This window comes from Macaca nemestrina, chromosome 9 (genome assembly GCF_043159975.1).
Source record: "Macaca nemestrina isolate mMacNem1 chromosome 9, mMacNem.hap1, whole genome shotgun sequence".
Classification (NCBI taxonomy): Eukaryota; Metazoa; Chordata; class Mammalia; order Primates; family Cercopithecidae; genus Macaca; species Macaca nemestrina.
In genome coordinates this window covers 88,708,246-88,724,812 of record NC_092133.1, presented here as the reverse complement: position 1 = coordinate 88,724,812, position 16,567 = coordinate 88,708,246, and the positions used below count along the sequence as shown (strand labels likewise).

The following is a 16,567-nucleotide window of genomic DNA, read 5'->3' as shown; positions in this document are numbered from 1 at the left end:
ATGGGGAAAATTCAAGAAGGCTCAGGGTATTTGCATAAAAAGGAGCTTAGTGCAAGCAGCCAAGACAAAGGGTAAAAGGCCTTGAAGGCATTTCGGAGACCTTTGCAGTGGCCCTTGCTGTCACAGGTCCTGGGGCCTAGCAGAGATGATTGGTTTCCTGGGCCAGCTGCATGGCCCCGCTTCTGTGTGCATCCTCAGGACACTGCTGCCTTCATCCCTGCAGCTCGAGCTCCAGCCATGACTGAAGGATGCACAGATAGAGCTTGGGTCACTGCTTCAGAGGTGGCTCCAAGCCTTGATGGCTTCCACATAGTGTTAAGCCATTCGGTGCACAGAGCAAGAGGCTCGGAGCCTCCATCTAGACTCCAGAGGATGTACATAAAAACCTGGGTGTGCAGGCAGGAGCCTTTCCAAGAGCCAGAGCCTCATGGAAAACCTCTACTAGGGCAGCAAAGAAGGGACATAGAGGGTTGAAGCCCCCACACAGGGAGGCTGCATTCTCCAAACCCCAGATTCATAGACCCACCAACAGCTTGCACCCTGAGTGTGGAAAAGCCACAGGCACTCAACATCAGCCCTGTCCATGAGAGGCAGCCTTGGGTGCTGAACGCTGCAAAGCCACAGGCGCAGATCTGCCCAAGGCCTTGGGAGCCCAGCCCCCATGCCCCTGTGCCCCAGATGTGGAACAAAGATTCAAAAAGGATGATTTTGGAGCTGTCGGATTGAGTGACTGGCCTCCTGGGTAATGGATGTTCATGTATCCTGTGAGTCCCATCTGTGTTTTGTTTTTCTTTCTGGCAATTTCTTTTTTCTGTTGCCTGGAATGTTTACCCGTTGGCTGTACAATCATTGTACCTTGGAAGTAGTTAACTTGCTTTATAATTCAGAAACTCAGGGGAAGAAAGGACTGTAGCCTTGTCTCAGATGAGACTTTGGGGTTTGGACATTTGAGTAAATGCTGGAATTATTTAAGATTTGGGGGACTGTAGGGAAGGCATCATTGTATTTTGCAGTGTGAGAAAGATAGGAGATTTGGGAGACCAGGGACAGAATAATATGATTTGGCTCTGTGTCCCTACCAAAACTCCTGTGCAATTGTAACGGGAAAAGTTAAATGTGGGGACTGGTGGATGGTGATTCAATCACGGTGGACAGTGGAGGTTGGAAGGTGGGGGTAGTGAGGAGCATTGCAGGGATTGTGGTGGGGTTCGGGGGAAAGGCAGGGGTGGGAGGCAGATCCTTCACAAATGGTTAAACACCATCTTTTTAATGCTGTCCTTCTGATAGTTTGCTTCATGATTTAGGGGCTTTGAGATTCAATGAATACTGGCCTGCTGGGTTTTGGATGTGCATTGGGCCTGTGGTCCCATTTGTATTATTTTTCTGGGAAATTTCTTCCCTTTGGATTGAGAAAGCTTACACAATGTCTGTACCATCATTGTACCTTAAAAGAACTCCATTTGAAATTCAGGGACTCATAGGCAGAAGAGACTGTAACCTTGTATCAGATAAGACTTTGAACTTTTTACATTTGAGTTAATGCTGGAATGAGTTAAGGCTTTTGGAAACATTTGAAGAGGCATGACTGTATTTTACTCTGTGAGAGTGACATGAGATTCAGGGGAAGGGGGTCAAGGGCAGAATAATATGGTTTGGCTATATTTCCCTAGAAAAACTCATGTGGAATTGCAATCCCGAATGTTGGAGGTGGAGCCTGGTGGGAGGTGATTTTATCATGGATGGGAGGGGGGTGGGGTTGGAGGGAAAAGGGGTGGGTAGGGTGGTGAGGAGTAAGCTGGCTGTAGGGTGGTGGGAGGGTGGGGGTAGTAGGAAGGAGGAGTAGCCTGCTGCAGAGGCAGAGGCTAGTGGAAAACCTCTACTAGGACAGTGCACCTGTGGCTTTGCAGGGTGTAGCCCCACGGCTGCTCTCATGGGCTGGGCTGATGTTGAGTGCCAGTAGCTTTTCCATACTGAAGGAGCGAGCTGTTGGTGGGGCTATGAACCTGGGGTTTGGAGGATGGTGGCCTCCTGCATAGGGGTTCCAAGCCCATGATTTTCTTCTGCACTGGCATGGTACAGGTTTTCCAAGAGGCTCTGCCTCTGCCTCAGGCTTCTGCCTGGAAACAGTAGGGGGTGGAGGTGGGTTGGGGGGTGGATCCTTCACCAGTGATTAAGCACCATCTTCTTGACGCTGACCTCGTGATAGTGAGTTGTCATGAACTTCCTCATAGTGTTAAGCCACTGGTTGGATGGAGCATGAGACTAGAGGCTTGGGAGCCTCTGTATAGATTTTGGAGGATGCATGGAAATGTGTGGGTGTCCAGGCAAAAGCCTTCCAAAAAGGCAGCACCTCATAAGAAACCTCTACCAGGGCAGTGCAGAAGGAAAATACGGAGTTGGAGCCCCCACACTGGAGGCCACCATCATGCAGACCCCAGATTCGTAGACCCCACAACAACTTGTACTGTCAGTGGGGAAAAGCTACACGCACTCAACACCAGCCCAGCCCATGAAGGCAGCCCTGGGGCATAAACCCTGCAAAGCCACAGGTGCAGAGCTGCCCAAGGCCTTGGGAGCCCAGCCCTTACATCCGTGTGCCCTGGATGTGGGACAAGGTTTCAAAAAGGATAATTTTGGAGTTGTAGGATTGAATGACTGGTCTTCCGGGTTTGGAGTTTCATGGGGCCTGTAAGTCCTTTCTGTGTTTTGTTCTTACTGGCAAAATTACTCCTTTTGGCTGGGAATGCTTACCTATTGCCTGTATAAGCATTGTACCTTGGAAGTAGTTAACTTGCTTTATATTTCAGAGGTTCATGAGTTAAGGGTCTGCAGCCTTGTGTTGGATGAGACTTTAAGCTTTGAACATTTGTATAAATGATGAAATGATGTAAGACTTTGGGGGATTGTAGGGAAGGTATCATTGTCGTTGGCAATGTGAGAAGGACATGAGATTTGGGCCAAGGACAGAATAATAAAATTTAGCTCTGTGTCCCTACCAAAACTCATGTGGAATTGTAATGGGGAATGTTAAAGGTGGGGCCTGGTGGAAGATGATTTAATCATGGTGGAGAGTGGGGGTTGGAAGGTGGGAGATAGGGAGAATGGGGCGATTATGTTGGGGGTGAGGGGTGAAAAATGATGGTGGCAGGTGGATCCTTCACAAATGATTAAACATAATCTCCTTATTTCTGTCCTGACAGCAGTCCCCCAGGGAGTGACCACATCACACATGCAGGGTCCGGGGAGCCTGGCCTGAGACATGCCCAGTGCACTGAAGGTGCACCTGAAGCCCACTCCACCTGATGCCTCCACAGCCCTCACAGGGTCTGACCCCCCAGCATGTTCTTGCCTCTTCCTGCACCCCAGCTGCCCACCTTGCCTGTTCCCTGAGTTCCTCCATCCTGTCCAGCAGGATGGGATGGACAGGGGGACAGCCTGTGTGCACATTTCGTGGCAAGTGGGAGTGGCACACCATCTCTGGGAGGCACCATGGTTCCTGCCAAATCTGACCCCAGGACTCTGTCCTTGAGGTGGTTTTACCAAACCCCAAACCCAGAACTGCGGTTGTGGCTCAGGGGTCAGCACCTGCTAGTGCCAGGACACTACTGGGAGGCTGGGACCTGACCAAAGCCCATGGTGTCTCTGACCTGAGGACAGGGTGTCTTGGGACTATAAGGCCAGGCAACCAATGGCCATTGGGTCATAGGGGTTCAGCCCCAATATTTGTCCTTCCCTGGCTCCTTCTGATTCAGGGCCATCAGGGCCCTGGAGCCCAAGACTCAGCATCCAAGGTCTCCTCCAGGAATCCAGGCAGCTCAGCATACTTTATCGCGTGTCATCTGAGAGCAAACATGTAAAATCAGATGCACAGAAAAATGACTCAAAGTGCTTACTGACTAGAAGAAATCTAGGAGAAGCAAGAAGGTAATGGGGAAAGGGAGGGACCTCCATGACTAGTGTCTGCTGAGCCAGGGGTACAGGCACCCAGTGCTGTGGCCTGGCACCAGCTGCCTCTCAGAGGGTGGGTGACACACTGTCCTTACCCAGAGGACAGCAGGCCTGGTCACCAGCTTTTCTACCTGTCCCTGTAAGCATCACATTGCTGGAGGAGAATTTCATCCCAGAGCTTGGACCATCCTTAGCTGAGGGGCTAGGGCTTGTCTCTTGGTGACGTAAATGAAAAAACAGGTCCAGATCAGAGTTCCTGACATTGAACACTCATCCGTTCTTTGAATCATGGGAGGGGAGGCCTGGTACTAGGTGGACCTAACCTCTTTGAGGAACCACAGAGCCCAAGGCTGGAAACCTCCAGAATCCTCCACCCCCGATCCTCCCTGGGACCCCTGTGTCCTGTCTCACCGAGCTCTCTCCCCGGGGACCCTTCTGGCCTGTCTCACTGAGCTCTCTCCCCGGGGACCCCTGTGGCCTGTCTCACCGAGCTCTCTTCCCAGGGACCCCTGTGGCCTGTCTCACCGAGCTCTCTTCCCTCCGTAGATGTCTCGGCTGCTCTGTGAGGGAGTTCCCTTTCAGGTGTGGGGCAGGGCATGGCTACTCCTGCTGGATGTCTAGATGGTGGAAACCAAGGGCCTAGGGAAATACCAGGTACAGCCTTTCCACGCTCATCCAGCGCAGGACAAACAGGCCAGGAGGTGTCAGGAGCCCAGATCTCCAGCTGGAGGGAACATCAACCTTGCAGTGGGAACAGGGGCCCATTGTACATCCTAGGCACAGACACCACAGGTAAGCTGGGCTTGGTACCTACCCCTCCCCAGATTCAGAAAGAAGCCAAACGAGGAGTTTTGTGCAGAATGAAGCCTCCTTCCTTCCAGAAGCCCTGCTGACTGTTTGGCGGTTGCCATTTGTGGCAGTGGGCCTTTTGTTTATTCTGAGGTTGGGCTGGTTTCTCCTCTTGGCCCTGACCTACAGATTATAAAGGAGAACAGCAAGAGGTCCCCAGGAAACATCCACAGATGGCATTGGAAATAAGTCACCTTCTGAGAAGCATGTCATGTTCTGGGAGGACTAAGGCATCAAGTAAGGCCTATGGGGTTGGAGGATCCCTGGGCAGGTGGGGCAATCCACAGCCTTGGGTTCTTCCCATGGGAATCGGGAGGTCCTGAGGCAGAGGCAGTGGTCCCACAGGAGGAGTCACAGAGCCACCTAGGGCTCTTCTGGCCCAGGGAGCAGTCAACACCATGGACTGAACACGTGCTGGGCTCAAAGTCCTGGTCCAGACTGGGGCATGTGGGGCCAGGAGGGAACTCGGAGTGGAAGGCAGAGAGACAAGTGTGCTCAGAGGGCAGCCGTTTCTGGAAGTAGTGTGGTCCAGAGATTTTGGCTGGGAAGGGCTTCCAGGGTTTCATATGTGTTGTGGAGCTGCTTCCTCTCCCCAGCCTCACCCTGCAGAAATGTCAGTGAATATGTTGCCGCCATCTTGGAGCTCAGTGCCCTCATAGTGTAAGGGCAGCAGCAGATCTGCCTGTGCACGGACTTCCTGTACTACATCATTCCTGAGGAGCAATGCTTCTGCAGGGCCTCTGACTTGGTGCACAACTTCAGACACCATCATCCTGGAGCAGTACTGCACCCTCTGGGGAGCCATGGAAGATGCTGGATAAAGGAGTGACAGTCAGATTCATCTTAGAGATGACTGTAGAAGGCTGCCTAGGAGTGAACAAGAGCCAGGAGACCAGGGAGGGAGCTTGTGGGGCAGGTCTGGAGATGGCAAGGGAGGGATCCTGCTTGGATGAAAGGTCTTCAGGCACTGTCTCAGGTTACACTCAGGTGCCCTCAGAGCTAGTACATTCAGAGTCTTGCCTCCAGGATGAAAATGGGAAGGAGTTGTCAGACGATGACATAGAAATGGAGGCTGGCATATTCATGAATGCCGGTGGTGGTCTCGGTGTGGGACTACTGTGGGAACAGGGGTCCTTCCATTCAGGGATGTGGTGGATGGACCCTACATCACTCCATTCTGCCCTTCTTTTCCCTCCTCTCATTCTCCCAAAAGCCTCAGTGCATGAGTGCTGTTCATCCTCTGGTGCTGAAGCAGCCAAGAGTCACAAGCCTGCCTGGCTGCCTCTGGGTATGACAGCAGAGCCAGTGGCCTCTACTGGATCCTGTACAACTTCACAAGACACCCAGACACCAGGAGTGCTGCCAGCACGTGGTGCAACAGTCCTGAGGGACCACAGTCCTGAAGACATTGAATGGTGGGTGCAGGGCCTCATGGCCTGTTCCCCAGCCCCTCTCATTGGCTCTGGTACAGGTGGTGAAGGGGGAAAATGTTTTTGTCAGTTCTGCTATGATTGCCTAGCAAGAAAAGGAGCAGAGCCCAGGAGCAGTAAAATCAGTTAGTAAAGTCAGTTTTCTTTTCTGAACTACATTTCTGCCATCTGTAAGTTGAGGGGAATTGCTTCTACCCTATGAGGCTGCTTGGGGAATGACAGTGTGTGTAGAGCAGGTACCACCAGCAGGCATTTGGTGTCCAGACCGCTCCTCTTCCCTCTTGATTTTCTGACTGCATTTGCATTTTGTTCCCAAGACCTTCACTCCCCTTAATTTTGCTCTTCCCTCTGATTCCCACCTTATCTTCTATCCCATGGATTCACCAGGATCTGAGTGGGTAACAGTCACGTATTCATGTGTGTGTATGTACATATACCCTGTGTTGGTGTTGGAGTGTGGTGTGTGTGTGTGTGTGTGTGTGTGTGTGAGAGAGAGAGAGAGAGAGAGAGAAAGAATGTGTGTGAGAGAGAAGAGGGAGAGAAAGAATGTGTGTGTGCGTGAGAGAGAGAGGGGGGAGAGAGCAATAGAGAGAGAGAGAGGGAATATGTGTGTGTGTGTGTGTGTGTGTGTATGTGTGTGTGTGTGTGTGTGTGTGTTGGGGTCACTGAGGGACTGAAATTCTCCACCCCAGGCTGTGCTCATTGCTGGAAGTGCTGTCAGGGCCCTTGCCGTTGACCCTCCAGGTCTCATTCTTGCAGTGCAGGCAGGGCATTCTGGAGGAATCATGCCCTTGGAAGAAGCCCTGAGAAGTGACTGGTAGGTAAGAGTGGATAAATACCCAAACTCCCTTGCTCTGGGTAGGATGACTCTGAGACACATGTTCTATGCTGTGTCTCAGAGGTACCCGGCAGGGCTGAGTCCTGACTGACCACAGTGGAAACTTTCTTGATGAAGGTCCCTTTAACTGCTGCATTCCATTCCTGTTTCAGTTCTCCACTCCTGTACTAGTGTTTCCTGCAATTAGTACCCTAAGGAAGAACTGGCAGCATAATTGCTGTCCTAGAGTCATCTCCAGATAAAATTTTTATACTTGAATCTTTGCCTCAGGATCTACTTCCAGGAAACTTAAACTAAGACACACATTTTTATTTCAGCTCCTCCAATCTTCATAGACCTGTCACTGTGCTGTTTTTACCAAAAATGATCATGAGGATCAGAGAGGGAAAGTCACTTGCCTAAAGTCACACAGCTGAACAGTGATGGAGTTCAACTTTGACTATGGGCTGTCTGATCCCAAGGTGTATACTTGTTCCTCTCCCAAGAGACTCCTCTCTTATCAGGCTCAAATGAATGAAAGGAGGATGTTAAAGGTAGGATCTCTGAAGCCTGTGCCAGAGGAACCCCAGCTCATTGCTGGCGCCTGTGTTCTCATTCTTACCTCATTAAGAGTAAAGTTTATTGAGTTTATTAAGTATCTTTAGTGAGAACTGGGACCAAACAGATTTTCTGACTCTAAAAGAGATATTTTTACAGGAACAGATACATACCTATAAGTATACAGACACGCATACACGTATTTCTTTACTGATCATAATTCATGTCAATTAGTCCTTATTAGAATGTGGGATGTATAAATGTAAGATAATTTTCATGTTAAAATTGACAGATACATATTTAAATAGTCCTAAAGGAATTTAATTATTTTTCTTTTAGAATTTTCCATTTTTAATGTTATTTTTATGAGAAACTATGTAACTTTATTGATAATACATGCAATAACCCTTTGTTTTTCACATTGAAAATACAATGTATTCTGCAAATAATTAAAGCCTAATTTTGTATTAGCATTTTAAATTTTCAATCTTTTTTATTATTATTATACTTTTAAGTTCTGGGACATATGTGGAGAATGTGCAGGTTTGTTACATAGGTATACACAGGACAGGGTAGTTTGCTGCACCCATCAACCTGTCATCGACATTCGGTGCTACATTAGGATGTGGAGAAATAGGAACGCTTTCACGCTGTTGGTGGGAGTGTGAATGAGTTCAACCGTTGTGCAAGACAGTGTGGCGATTCCTCCAGGATCTAGAACCAGAAATACAATTTGACCCAGCAATCCCATTACTGGGTATATACCCAAAGGATTATAAATCATTCTACTAAAAGACACATGTGCACGTATGTTTATTGCAGCACTGTTCCCAATAGCAAAGACTTGGAACCAACCCAAATCCCCATCAGTGATAGACTGGGTAAAGAAAATGTGGCACATATATACCATGGAATACTCTGCAGCCATACAAAAGCATGAGTTCATGTCCTTTGCAGGGACATGGATGAAGCTGGAAGCCATCATTCTCAGCAAACTAACACAGGAACAGAAAACCAAACACCACATGTTCTCACTGGTAAGTGGGAGTTGAACAACGAGAACAAATGGACACAGGGAGGGGAACATCACACACTGGAACCTGTCAGTGGGTGGGGCGCTAGGGGAGGGATAGCATTAGGGGGTTTAATAATTTTAAAATTCAATTCTATTGAAATTTTTACTCCAAGAAGCCATGTGTTTTTGAGAGCTAATCCTGATATATTCAAATCTTAATGACTTAAGTTGATGGAGCGAACTTCTTTTAAATTAGTGATTCCCCAATTTCCCTGACTGTTGGAATTTCCAGGGCATGTTGAAAACACAGATTATCCAGACTCTTACCTCTGCAGATGTATTTAGTGGTTCTAAAATGGCACCAAGGGACCTGGATTTTTCCCAGGGTCCCTGTGTAATTCACACTCATGAACAGGCAAGTTTGGGAAATAGTGCCTTAAGGAGATTTTTCACTGAGCAGTCTTCATTTGAAATGAAGATCATTTATCTTCTAATACCCATGCTTCCTCTTTCTCCTGCTCTCTTTATCTCCTGCTGTCTTTCAGTTCCTAGAAGCTTTAATTGAATGACAGATCCTAGTATATCTGTACCTACTAAAAACCACACTTCTGAAGCGACATGGCCACCAGAAGCCACAGCTAGTCTGCCATGTAAAAAAGGAAAGGTTCATGTGCCCTGAGGGTACAGGGGTGAGAGGCAGGGGAATGGAGACCCCCACAGCCAGCAGCAGTGGCCCTCATCACAGCCCTCTGGGAGATATGAAAGGAGGTCAGACGGTGGACAGTAGTCTTGCCTTCGTGCTATAGAACACGTTGTTAACACCAAAAAAGCTGATCTCTTCTAGGGGAATGGTGAAAGCTGATGCTAGCACTTGTGCTTTTTGTTTGTTTGTTTGAGATTGAGTCTTGCTCTTGTTGCCCAGGCTGGAGTGCAATGCATGATCTCAGCTCACTGCAACCTCTGCCTCCTGGGTTCAAGCGATTCTCCTGCATCAGCCTCCTGAGTAGCTGGGATTACAGGTGCCCGCCACCATGCCTGACTAATTTTTTATTTTTAGTAGAGATAGGATTTCGCCATGTTGGCGAGGCTGGTCTCCAACTCCTGACCTCGGCCAAAGTGTTGGGATTACAGGCGTGAGCCATTGTGCCCAGCCTGTGATTTAATTTAATTTAATAATTGCACAGCTTCAAAATGACAGCTAAGTAGCTGACATAAAAATGAAAATTCTGTGTACTTTGATGTTAGCAGGCTTAATATACAAACCAGAATATGATGAAATTTTTCTTAATCAAACTGAATAATTTTCACATAGGCAGGCCATTGGCAGGCCATTCAGCATCTGGCTTATGTTTGGGCCAGGCTGGGTGCTTCATAAAAGTCTGGAGGGAAATACAGAGGCCAATTCTCCATAAGCATTAGACTCAGAAATACCTTGCTTCCCAGTGAAAAGTTTAAATTGACTTTCCCGCCACCTTCATCAAACTGAGGTTGGTCAACACTTATCACCACTGCCACTGGACACTTTGACTTCCAATTTTGCTACCTGCTCTACAAAGATACCCCCTTCCTTCCTTTCCTGCATTCTCCCTACAACCTCATCTTCTTTTGAGTTCATCCACTCTGTCTCATCATTGTCCATCTCTGCTTCCCAAAACCTTATATAGTACAGAAATTGACCAATCAAGATTACAGTGTCGAAGAGCATCCGTTTACTGAATAAGGCAGCTGGCTTCTGGGGGCAGAAAAATGATTAGACACAGAGATAAAAATCATAATCCCTACTCTCCTGGATTCACTGTCCAATGGGGAGACAGACACATAAGCAAATGCAACTTGATAACTACAACAGTCAAGTGAATTATATAATCCCGACTGGAGAAAGAGCAAATGTTATCATAAGACAGTGTGTCCAGTACTTACTCTCTAACAGATTTCCTGATGAACGTCTAGGCTTGCCAACTTGTTGCATAAGAAAATTGGAACATGGGGGAGGGGAAGTACGTATGCTTCTTGGTATTTCAATCCATAAATGCATAAATAATGTAACTATTAATGATATCATCATGTTGATTCAATAAGTTTGAAACCAAAATTGAGAGTCATCTTTAGAAGAAACTGTGTATGTGTCTATGTGTGTACACATGTAGATATACACATATTGCTTTCTGAAATTTTCAATGACTTTGTGCTTCTTCTGAAGCAATTCAGGTTTAGAATTTGAGATCCATGGGTCAAAATATCTTCCTGAGTGTACTGAAGAACATTTAGATTAATTTCAGACATGTATTTTGGTTTACATAGTGTTTTTTATCCATACTAACTTATTTACTGTGTTTAAAATAAATTGAGAATAACAGCAGCAACCCTGAGTTGAGTGAAAGTCCTGAGAAGGGCATTGCCCAACCAGTGCATGTGCATGTTTACACTAATCTCCTGTCTGAACCTTGGAAGTGGCTCAATGAGCTAGCAGATGATCTCTTTGGCTGTATTACAAATGATACTTTATTTTTATTTGTTTCATTCATTCATTCATTCATTCACTCATTCATTTTGAGACAGGGTCTCACTCTGTCACCCAGGCTGGAGTATGGTGATGCAATTATAGCTCCCTGCAGCCTTCAACTCCCAGGCTCAAGCAATCCTCCTGCCTCAGCCTCCTGAGTAGCTGGGACTACAGGTGCACACCACCATGCCCAACTAATCTTTAAAACTTTTTTTGTAGAGACTGGGTCTTATTATGTTGCCCAGGCTGGTCTCAAACTCTTGGACTCAAGCGATCCTCCTTCCTTGGCCTCTCAAACTGCTGGGATTACAGGTTTGAGCTACTACATGTGGCCAGAAATGACATTTTAAAACCAACTATTACCTATGCAGACATATGATGCTTTCCGGTTGTTTTATTTAAAAATGGGAATGCCTTAGGTTTATTGGCTCATTTTGTTTTATCAAAGAGCTTAAATGCAGTTGTGAATATTTCTGTTTACCCTCATAATAGCCTGAAAATTTACAACGAATATAATTATTGCCATTTTCACAAGTAGAATTAGAATAAGATAAAACAGTGGAATACAGGTGTAGCTAAGAGTAGCAGAGGTAAGCCATCTATAGAATATTAAAATTTCTTCCATGTGCATTGTTAGAAATCTATAAAACCAAAATTTTTTCATGCCTGTAATCCCAGCACTTTGGGAGGCCAAGGCGGGCAGCTTACCTAAGGTCAGGAGTTCGAGACTAGCCTGGCCAACATGGTGAAACCCCGTCTCTACTAAAAGTACAAAAATTAGCCCGGTGTGCTGGTGGTCGCCTGTAATCCCAGCTACTCAGGAGGCTGAGGCAGGAGAATTGCTTGAACCTGGGAAGTGGAGATTGCAGTGAGATGAGATTTCACCACTGCACTCCAGCCTGGGTGACAAGAGTGAGGCCTCTTTTCAAAACAGCAACAACAACAACAACAAACAACAAACAACAAGAACAACAACAAAAAAACCCCAACATTTTCTAATACAAGCAAACTCACTAAGCTTTATGAGGCTCCCATTCCTGCAAGTATTATCCTTTCCATGTACCCCAACATTAATGACAGCAACCGATACTAGCCATGTGACATACAATCCCAGCACATTGTTGGGCTCTGATGTTTTCTAGGAATTTTTTCTTTACAGCTGTATTGAAATGAAGCTGTATTCCCTCAAGACCTGGTTTTTATAAACTCTCTATTTTTGCAGTTGAGGGAAAATAGTCTTAGGTCAGTCAATCCACTGTTGACCCAGAAATGGAATGAGGTAGGATTATTGTGAAGATGGAGAGGTGTCTGCAGCATCCTACACTCTTTCCAGTCGCTAGGTGACCATATAATTAAAATATCCTTGATATTTCTGTGTAGTTTAAGTAGTTTTTAATTCTAGAACCTCTCAATCTTTCTCTATTCAATTTAAATGAAAAGGCATTTGAGTATCCAGAACACACTCAACACTCAGAAGCAAAGCAAGAAAAATGGAAACATAATGGTCAATGCCCAAGTTCTCCCCCAGGATCAAATGAGGATTAATACTGAGAGTTGTGATTCTGAATAAGTCTTAACCTCATGAACATGTTAGTTGTTCAAAAATTTGTCATGTCAGCAAGGTGGTAACACTGAAGATTTTCTACAATCAAAATAGTATAGTTATGTTCTGTTGTATAAAATAGAAATAAATGTACCACATTGATCAGCAAAATCACACTAGCATATTCCAACAGCTTAATTTTTAAAAAGCTATGTTATATTAATAATTTAACCACATAGACCTGAGCTAGAATAAATGTTACATATTTAATTGACAATAATTTTTTTGCTCTCTTAGAGAGCTGTAGATAGATTTTGGGGTTATCAATCAAATGGTTCTGACTTTTTTTTTTGAGATGGAGTCTTGCTCTGTCACCAGGCTGGAGTGCAGTGGCACAATCTCAGCTCACTGCAACCTCTGCTCCCTGGTTCAAGTGATTCTCCTGCCTCAGCCTCCTGAATAGCTGGGATTATGGGCACACACCACCATGCCCAGCTAATTTTTGTATTTTTAGTAGAGACGGGGTTTCACCACGTTGGCTAGAATGGTCTCAATCTCCCGACCTCATGATCTGCCCGCCGTGGCCTCCCAAAGTGCTGGGATTACAGGTGTGAGCCACTGTGCCCGGCTGGTTCTGACACATTTTTAAGAAAGATTAGGCTGATGCTATGGTAACTCAGTTATTCATGATACATGTCATCTTGTAAGTAGGAGTATTCAATATTCATGATTTTCAAGCTGTTTCAGAGTGCTATAATCACCCCACTTGACAGACTTCAGAATTCGTTGAAAATCTCTGGAAATAATTAGCAAGTTATTATCACAGGCTCTAAACAGACCTTCAAAATGCATTACATAGTATTGGTAAAACAGATCGTCAGTCTGCCGAAAGTAGTCACTTTGATTTGATTTGCCTTGAATGAAATTTTTAAAATGTAAAGCTAAAGTCTTCAGGATCACTGCACTGGGTTTCTATGGGACAATACTGAACAGGGCTGCCACTGAAACACCTTGGATGAGAGCCTCAAACTCCCTGAACACAGCATCCAGCACACTACTGGGAGAATGACTGGGACTCAAAAATGTGTGCAATGAATGTACTTATGAGCTTGTTGGAGAGGAAGTAAAGAGGTTGTATGTAATTACCTCAAATTAGTACTACTACAGAATAATCACTACTGGTAAAGTAAAAGTAGCACTAAAGTAGTACTAATAAAGTAGTACTAATAGCCCTACACTAGTAGTAGTAATAAAGTGGCATTGCTATTGATTCTATCCATCTATCTACCTACCTGTCTGGATGGGAGGGCACAGGATTTGACTGATAAGATTGGGCTTAGCAGTGAAAAGAGCTCATGTATGCTTTAAGCAGGTATGCACTCAAACTTGGTATCATGTGACTGTTCTGAATTCCAGAACCATGGCTAAAGGGTGGAAGTTTTGTTTGACTGTGTCTCACATTTTCCTTTTGGTCTATTGTCTAACACATGTTGCTAGAATTCATTTTACTCTGACTACCTTTTATGTACAGACAACGCTGTTATTGACGAGATCACACCCAAGCGGATCGGAGATTGGCCCAATACTTACACCTACACCAAGGCCTTGGGAGAAATGGTGGTGCAGCAGGAGAGCAGGAGCCTAACCATCGCCATCATAAGGCCCTCCATTGTGGGAGCAACGTGGCATAAGCCTTTCCCAGTAAGCCCACTTACCTGGATTCTGTGTTTTGCTTTCAAACTAAGGTTTTTCTAGCCCAATTATTTTCTGATGTCTTTCTTCTTCTCCTCAGGATTTAAAGCTAAATGCAGCCAATCAAATATGAACCCATTATACTAGGGCAAAATCCCACTTTGGGATCATGAGGCTCTTTCTGGCAGTTACCCTGACTATCTTAGAGTTGGATGGAGATCTTAAATTAGCTTCTAACTACTCTAGTCTCAAAATTCCCATGGGTGATGTTTTTATATCTTGGCTTTCCCACTATAGCTTAAACAGACCAGAATGTTCTTGATGGCCAACTTGATAGTATTGCAACTAACTGCCAGGGTAAACAAGAGTTACAAAGCTCACAGAAGGATCTCAGTTTGGGAATAGTAATTTTTTTTAACCTCAGTATACTGCTGTGTCCTTCTGAAAGTACTTTGAATTATACTGTCTTCTTCAAAGCAGGTCTGTGAAGCTTTGGGGGCAGATAAATTCCAGCTCCACCACTTACTGGCAATGCGACATTTTTGAGTTGTTCTTTCCATAAAACAGGACAGATACTACTTTGGAGAGTTGGTTTAATGAGACAATGTATGAGGAGAGGAGTGCTCAGACTCTAGTAAAAGGCGGGTCCCTACTGAAAAGGCTCAATTAATATTAGTCCCTTCATCTTCTCCTCCCATATCTCTTGTCTCCCATTATACACATTTCAACTTTTATACTGTAAGGTAAAGAGACATAATAAGGTCAGCTGAATGGCTTGGGGCTTAGGAAACAAACTCAAAAAGACATTTCCCTCTAACTACTCTTAAGCATAATCTTTCCTGTAACATCTTTAAGCAAGTCAACACACATTATTACCAATCATGTTTTCAATGTTCTCCTAAGGAGGCTAAAATCAGGACTGAGGTGGAGAAGTATGGTTGGTGAATTGCTTAGCAGATCATGATATAAGGACAAGGTCCACCGTAGCCCTTAAGATGTCACAAAACGCTGCAAAACCATTCATGGCTCCTGCTATGAACAACAATCCTGGCCAAATTTTAATTATTGGACAAAGTTCACAAAATAGCCAATGCTTTGCCATTGATCTTTGGGATCTTAATAATACTGAATTAGATAGTTCTATTAGCTGGGGTCTCAGTGCCCTTGTTTGAAATTTATTGAGATTAGACTGCAGATGTTCCAAGATAACAACAATTTTCTAAAATGTGTAACCAATGGAAATCTTCTTTCTTTTAGGGTTGGGTTGATAATCTAAATGGACCTAGCCGACTCATTATTGCGGTATGTATAGGGATGAAGAAATAACTCTGAAATGTAGTGGAGGAATAGTAACAGAATTCTTAGTGCTGGCTTAGCTTCATTGATCCAAAAACGTAAATGCTACTTTACTATCAATTGAAGCATATTATTTCAACTATTCTGGTTATAATATGAAGGCAGGATGAAATTATTTTTATTCTTTTAGAATTTTTTTATCAGGAAAACAGGTAAAGCACTATCAATTACTATTTAAGAGTTCTATTTTGAAAAGTCTTTGAGAATTAAGGATTTTTCTTTTTTCTTTTTTTTTTTAAAAAAAAAAAAAAACTATTTTAAACTTAAAAATAAAACCAGCAAAAGTCTTATAAAAATGAAGCAAGTAGCCCAAAAAATGCCCACCTGCCGCTCTATATACAGTAATGCAATATTTATCACAGTTTTGTACAATATTATAAAAAATGTCGCAGACAGTACCAATTAAGGCCCTTATTTCTCATAGGACATCAAGCCTTATGACCTGGTGGGGTGGGAGGGAAGATGCCACTTAATTATTGCACCATTTTGAGAAACAGAACTCGTCAAGGCGAATAGTGGTCTTTTCCCACCTGGCCTTCAGTCACAGATGGGGGCTGGGGCGGTGGCGTCGTCTTCAGACCCTCTGTAGCCACACTGTGCCCTGCCCGCTTCTCTGGGTGCAATAAATACCGGTCACAGTTTGGGAGGGGGCCTTGCGCAGGTGGGCGGGGGCGTCTGGGCTGCATGTGCCGCTTCCTGTACAGGGCAAGGTGGGCTGAGCGCGAGAAGGCGCGGTGGCACCAGTGGCCCTGAAATGGCCAGTGGCCCCTGTGCTTGGGGTGGCAGAGCCATAGCTTGTCTGAGTGAGCAGCTTCCCGCTGCATCCATCCCAGTGGCAGTGGTTCGGCTTGTCACT

The 16,567-nt window shown here is 45.2% G+C and overlaps 1 protein-coding gene across 4 annotated transcripts; it reads left to right on the top strand.

Moving 5' to 3' along the window:
• Window positions 1-4,651: 4,651 nt before the first annotated feature.
• On the top strand, window positions 4,652-15,940 carry LOC139356310 (fatty acyl-CoA reductase 1-like). 4 transcript variants are annotated; one of them, XM_071070039.1, is made up of 7 exons: window positions 4,697-5,034; window positions 5,394-5,457; window positions 6,011-6,212; window positions 6,920-7,044; window positions 8,560-8,639; window positions 14,195-14,364; window positions 15,613-15,940. In XM_071070039.1, exons 3-7 carry the CDS (start codon window positions 6,210-6,212, stop codon window positions 15,679-15,681), a joined length of 447 nt encoding a protein of 148 aa, XP_070926140.1. In that variant the 5' UTR covers window positions 4,697-5,034; window positions 5,394-5,457; window positions 6,011-6,209; the 3' UTR covers window positions 15,682-15,940. The 4 variants fall into 4 exon arrangements, 1 of the variants encoding a protein (XP_070926140.1); XR_011607966.1 differs by lacking the exon at window positions 15,613-15,940 and adding an exon at window positions 7,383-7,598 and having other exon boundaries at window positions 4,652-4,740; window positions 4,927-6,212; window positions 14,195-14,328; XR_011607967.1 differs by lacking the exon at window positions 15,613-15,940 and adding an exon at window positions 7,383-7,598 and having other exon boundaries at window positions 4,685-5,034; window positions 5,394-6,212; window positions 14,195-14,328.
• Window positions 15,941-16,567: the final 627 nt, after the last annotated feature.